This window comes from Rhagoletis zephyria, unplaced genomic scaffold, assembly GCF_001687245.7.
Source record: "Rhagoletis zephyria isolate East Lansing unplaced genomic scaffold, Rhagoletis_zephyria_1.1 Rzeph_scaffold_01671, whole genome shotgun sequence".
In the NCBI taxonomy this organism is placed as follows: Eukaryota; Metazoa; Arthropoda; class Insecta; order Diptera; family Tephritidae; genus Rhagoletis; species Rhagoletis zephyria.
Window position 1 is genome coordinate 93,299 of NW_016158755.1, and position 6,330 is coordinate 99,628.

The 6,330-nt window shown below is 40.9% G+C and overlaps 1 protein-coding gene across 1 annotated transcript; it reads right to left on the reverse strand.

The window, feature by feature from the left end:
* Positions 1-795: 795 nt before the first annotated feature.
* LOC108364785 (uncharacterized) lies at positions 796-1,590 on the reverse strand. The gene has a single exon (XM_017618629.1). It carries the CDS (start codon positions 1,588-1,590, stop codon positions 796-798), a length of 795 nt encoding a protein of 264 aa, XP_017474118.1.
* Positions 1,591-6,330: the final 4,740 nt, after the last annotated feature.

Below are 6,330 nucleotides of genomic sequence, written 5' to 3' on the forward strand. Positions count from 1 at the left end.
ACCTGCTAGTATATGAACAAAATCGTGGAGGAACGGCAGGGGGTATCGATCCGGGACGGTCACAGCGTTGAGTGCGCGGTAGTCCCCACATGGCCGCCAAGAGCCATCCGCCTTGCGCACCATATGTAGGGGGCTCGCCCAATCGCTACTGGATGGCCGACAAATACCAAGTTTCATTAATAGTTCGAATTCTGCGCGGGCGGCCACCAGTTTCTCCGGGGAGAGCCTTCGCGGTCTAGCATAAACAGGTTGAGCGGTGGTGATAATACGATGAACCACTGTCGAAGGACTCGTTGCGTCTGGAGCTGGTGGCCGAGTTATGTCGGTGAACTCTTTCAACAGATTTGAAAAGTCAATGCTTGATTTTATGGTTGAAATGTTGGTTGTGTTGAGTAGCCCCACTGTACAAACCGTTTTCAGCGCTGTCTTCCGATCAAGTAGACGGCGCCCGTTAAGGTCTGGTAGAAGATCGAAGTGCGACAAAAAATCGGCGCCAATAATTGCTTGGGTCACGTCCGCGATGACGAATTTCCAAACGAATTCTCTACGCAGGTTGAGGTTGAGTTTTAACAAAACCTCGCCAAATACTTGAATCGGCGAGCCATTAGCAGCAAACAGGTGTGTATCCGATGTTGAAACTCGAGCCAGCGTCGAGCTCTTGGGTATGGTTGACACGTCTGCACCGGAGTCAATTAAAAAGTGGATCTGAGTTGATGTGTCAAAGATGTGTAGACGGCGGTTCGATGGCATTTCAGATTGTTTGCCGGTATCTAAAATGCCGCTGGCTGAGCATTGCTATTGGGCGTTATTCGCTGTTGGCTGCCCGTACTTACACGGCTGCCTACATTTTCGGGCGTTGCGGCCGAACTTGGAGTGATACCAACACAAATCGCTAGCACCGCCACTACTGGCATCTCGGTTGCGTGCCGGAGTCCTAGATCTGGGGCGACGCACCTTCCTGCCGTTTGCAACCTCATCGAAGCGTTGTCTAAGCGCAGCTACCTCGGCTCGCAAGTCTGCCTCAGAGGTGTGTGGTGGATTGCTTACCTCGTGCACCTGCCCTTCACGCAACTGAAATGACTCGCAGATAGAGTCAGCGATTTTTAATTTATCCACCGTTGGTACGTTGGTGGCGATGATGGCTGCCTGCGCGTAGGGTGGCAAGCGACTGAGCCATAAGTCATGTAAAATACTATCGCTCAAGGTAGTCCCGGCGGCGCGCTTCATCTCGTTGAAGAGGTCGCTTGGGCGACGGTCACCCAAGGGCATATCGCGGAGCACGCGCTGTAGGCGACGTTGTTGGCTTTCGGCGAAATTTTCTGATAGTTTAGTGCGAATGTACTGATATTTTTGCATAGCTGGCGCAGCGTCGATGATGGCGCGCAGCTCCATTAGTTTGGCCGGCGGAACGCTAGCCAAGACGATATTGAATTTAGCCGTGTCGGCGATAATGCCCGTCGCCTCGAACCAGAAATCGAGGGAATAAAAGTAAGCGTCGATATTATCGCCTGACATCGCGGGCATTGGAATTCGCGGTGCAAAATTCTGTGGTGGAGGATGCTCCCTGCTACCTTCTCCATCTGTAACCATTCTGCTATCGTCCAAGCTCATCGCAGAAATTGGCTATTTTAAAATATTCTGAAAGTTGATACTTAGCGAGTGGTGCTCTTGCTTCAGGGTCACCAGTGTGGAGATTACGATACGATGGTTCGGTGGAGCGCAAGAATAGAAGAGGTGTAAAACTTTATTTTTCTGTTCTACTAACGTCAAAGGAATGACAGTGTAAAGAAGAATGTAAGTTAGAGCAAGATTGCATTTTGGTCGTACGTATCGGCTTTTGTGGTGTTGCCACACACATATAGCAGCAATTAATTTCATTTAAAGAAATTTTTGTGTCGTCCATTTCCACTGTAGCGTATGTAGTGCATATTTTTAACTTCTTCTGGCTAGGCGACATCTTTCTCTAGAGTTTTTCTAATTGTATGTCTTTGATAGGATACCTATGACGAGGTTGATATCTAGACTAGGTTTGCCATAAATACCTTTGCTATATTTACAGTATGGTGGTCTGGACATGCAACATTGCAAGTTGATAAAAGCCTTGTAAAATTAAGCGAATTATGTCGAGCAAAAATAAAACTAGGTACTCAAAAACGCAAATATGTGTTAGATTTCAGACCTTGTGTGGTAGATGCTCAAAAAAGTGGCAGATCTACCCCATTGTGGTAGAAGTCCGATTACTGCTCAATTGTTAAGTTTAAAAGTTGGTCTTATTGCTCAACGAGAAATTAAATAAAGCAAATTTGTGTTATTTCACATTCAATTGGGAAACAACACAAATTTGCGTTATTGCCGTTTGTGTTATTTCACCCCCCGGTACCGAACAGGAATCAAAATAATTGTTTTCATATTTTTTCTATGACAAAATAATTAAAAGTCGATAAAAATTTACATATCGATGGCCTTCTGAACTAAATGCATAACTACCCCTCGTCTTATCCACGTCGAATCTTTACTATTTTAGTAATCCTTGCTACTTTCTTTAGCAAGGATTTAGCATGGAGTAGTGCCAAGAGACACTTAAGAGAAGTAAGAGATTTGTTTTTTGAATTTTGAATTTTGTCATGATTGCAGACAATCATCGATTTGTGCATGTTTGTATGTTTAATATGTTTTTTAATATACAAAAAGTAATTTCTCTCTGGGGCTGGGCTTACTATATTCTTCTTCTTCTTTTTTGGCGCTGTAACCGCCTAAGCGATTTTGGACGATTTCAACAAAGCACGCCAGTCGTTTCTCTTCTGTGCCAACTGACGCCAATTGGAAACGCCAAGTGAAGCCAAGTCCTTCTCCACCTGATCTTTCCATCGCAGTGGGGGCCTCCCCCTTCCTCTGCGACAACCAGCGGATTCCGAGTTGAATACTTTCAGAGCTGGAGCGTCGGTGTCCATTCGAACGACATGGCCAAGCCAGCGGAGCGGAGAACTTTACTCTTGAATTGCCTACTCAGTCCAAAGTAGCACTTGTTGGCAAGAGTCATTCTGTGTTGGATTTCAATGCTGACATTATTATCGGTGTTAATGCTATTTCCCAAGTGAACGAAATTCTCAACACTCTCGNGGTGGTCTGGACATGCAACATTGCAAGTTGATAAAAGCCTTGTAAAATTAAGCGAATTATGTCGAGCAAAAATAAAACTAGGTACTCAAAAACGCAAATATGTGTTAGATTTCAGACCTTGTGTGGTAGATGCTCAAAAAAGTGGCAGATCTACCCCATTGTGGTAGAAGTCCGATTACTGCTCAATTGTTAAGTTTAAAAGTTGGTCTTATTGCTCAACGAGAAATTAAATAAAGCAAATTTGTGTTATTTCACATTCAATTGGGAAACAACACAAATTTGCGTTATTGCCGTTTGTGTTATTTCACCCCCCGGTACCGAACAGGAATCAAAATAATTGTTTTCATATTTTTTCTATGACAAAATAATTAAAAGTCGATAAAAATTTACATATCGATGGCCTTCTGAACTAAATGCATAACTACCCCTCGTCTTATCCACGTCGAATCTTTACTATTTTAGTAATCCTTGCTACTTTCTTTAGCAAGGATTTAGCATGGAGTAGTGCCAAGAGACACTTAAGAGAAGTAAGAGATTTGTTTTTTGAATTTTGAATTTTGTCATGATTGCAGACAATCATCGATTTGTGCATGTTTGTATGTTTAATATGTTTTTTAATATACAAAAAGTAATTTCTCTCTGGGGCTGGGCTTACTATATTCTTCTTCTTCTTTTTTGGCGCTGTAACCGCCTAAGCGATTTTGGACGATTTCAACAAAGCACGCCAGTCGTTTCTCTTCTGTGCCAACTGACGCCAATTGGAAACGCCAAGTGAAGCCAAGTCCTTCTCCACCTGATCTTTCCATCGCAGTGGGGGCCTCCCCCTTCCTCTGCGACAACCAGCGGATTCCGAGTTGAATACTTTCAGAGCTGGAGCGTCGGTGTCCATTCGAACGACATGGCCAAGCCAGCGGAGCGGAGAACTTTACTCTTGAATTGCCTACTCAGTCCAAAGTAGCACTTGTTGGCAAGAGTCATTCTGTGTTGGATTTCAATGCTGACATTATTATCGGTGTTAATGCTATTTCCCAAGTGAACGAAATTCTCAACACTCTCGAAATTGTAACTGTCAACAGTGACGTGGGTGCCAAGGCGCGAATGTGCTGACTGTTTGTTTGATGACAGGAGATACTTTGTCTTGTCCTCGTTTACCACCAGACCCATTCGCTTTGCTTCCTTATCCAACTTGGAAAAGGCAGAACAGACTTCGCGGTTTATGTTACCGATGATGTCGATGTCATCGGCATAAGCCAGCAATTGCACGTTCTTGTAGTAAATTGTTCCTGAGCGGTTCAGTTCTGCAGCTCTTAATATCTTCTCCAACATCAGATTAAAGAAGTCACATGAAAGGGAGTCGCTCTGTCTGAAACCCCGTCTGGTGGCGAACGGTTCGGAAAGGTCTTTCCCAATTCTGACGGACGTCATTTTACACAGCCGTATGAGTTTTGAGGGGATGCTATAGCGGCGTATAGGCCACTCCTTTTAGTGCTGTCAAAAGCGGCTTTAAAGTCGACAAATAGGTGGTGAGTGTCGATCCTTTTCTCGCGGGTCTTTTCCAAGATTTGGCGTATTGTGAATACCTGGTCTATGGTGGATTTGCCAGGTCTAAAGCCACACTGATAAGGCCCAATCAGTTCATTGACGGTGGGCTTCAGTCTTTCACACAATACGCTCGATAAGACCTTGTAACCTATGCTTAGANTTTTGCCGGTCTAAAGCCACACTGATAAGGCCCAATCAGCTCTTTGACGGAGGGCTTCAGTCTTTCACACAATACGCTCGATAAAACCTTGTAACCTATGCTTAGAAAATAATTTTTGCTCGAGACTGTGACTATGCTATTTTTACTCAATCATGTGATATATACATACATATTATTTTAAAAAGATTCTTAGTAACTGCAATGTTAATTTTTTACAGATGACGATCAATAATAACTTGTACCAAGAAATCACTTGTTATGACCAGCACCAATTAATTCCCTTCTCAAACAGTAGCTCTGGTGCTATTACACGAGTAATTTCAAAATTTGTATTACTGGAGGAAAAAACCTACAATAGAGGAGAATTCTTAGCTGAGCGTAAGTCAAGTTATTGCACTATTGAGTGGAAATTCTTCAACAGGCCACTCGATCTTTAACAATGTTGAAATCATAATTTTTGTTTATTAGAATATGTAGGTAGTTCTCTAAACGGCATGCGGCGTTATTTGTTTTTTTTTTACTTAAATTCAAAAGTAAATATAGCTAAGTTTTCTTTCTATATTAATTAAACAAAAACAAATTGATAAAATTATTTGATCTTTAACAATGTTGAAATCATAATTTTTGTTTATTAAAATATCTAGGTAGTTCTCTAAACGGCATGCTTCGTTATTTGTTTTTTTTTTAACTTAAATTCAAAAGTAAATATAGCTAAGTTTTCTTTCTATATTAATTAAACAAAAACAAATTGATAAAATTATTTGAAATAGAAAGGAAGTAAAAAAGACGTGAGTACCAGGTGCTAATGAAATTTGTTGTGTAAACATATGCATATGACTCGGCAAAGCATTAGGCGATTCAGTTACATACATACATATGTAGTTTAGGTTAGAAATTAAACATTATTTTCATTAAATTAGCATTTACTTATTCATTTTCATTTTTAAATGTTTTAATACATGAAATTATTGGTCGATGTTGGAGTAGTTATATTTGTATTTATTTCTAAATATAATTTTTTAGGGATATAATCTGTGCTTCTACCTCTCCATCGCTAAGTTTACGTTGAATTCATGAATACATATTACATACCAACTTTTATTTGCGATATATGAAGTCGGCATTTCCTTTTACTTTCGTCTTCTCTTTGCGCAGTATTGTATTCTATTATTACCCATATAAATATTTGTATGAACAAGGATGTTAATCAGGCATCGATGGACCCAAGTGAAAATGATTTCAGTATTTTTAAAACCTTTGTCTTGCTTTTTATTAATACACCACTGTCGCGCATATGCCTAAAACTATAAAACGAATATCAAACCACTTGCAACAATGAGTTCATACATTCATATGTACATATAGGCATACATTAAAAATTATTAAATTTTATAACGTTTGATGACAGGAGATACTTCGTCTTGTCCTCGTTAATCACCATTCCCAATTGCTTTGGTTCCTTATCCAACTTGGAAACGGAACTTGGAAATTGTACCCGACCGGTTCAC

Bases quoted from the DNA above. Each gene is read 5' to 3' on its own strand.
- LOC108364785 (XM_017618629.1), bottom strand. From the start codon at position 1,590: ATGGTTACAGATGGAGAAGGTAGCAGGGAGCATCCTCCACCACAGAAT.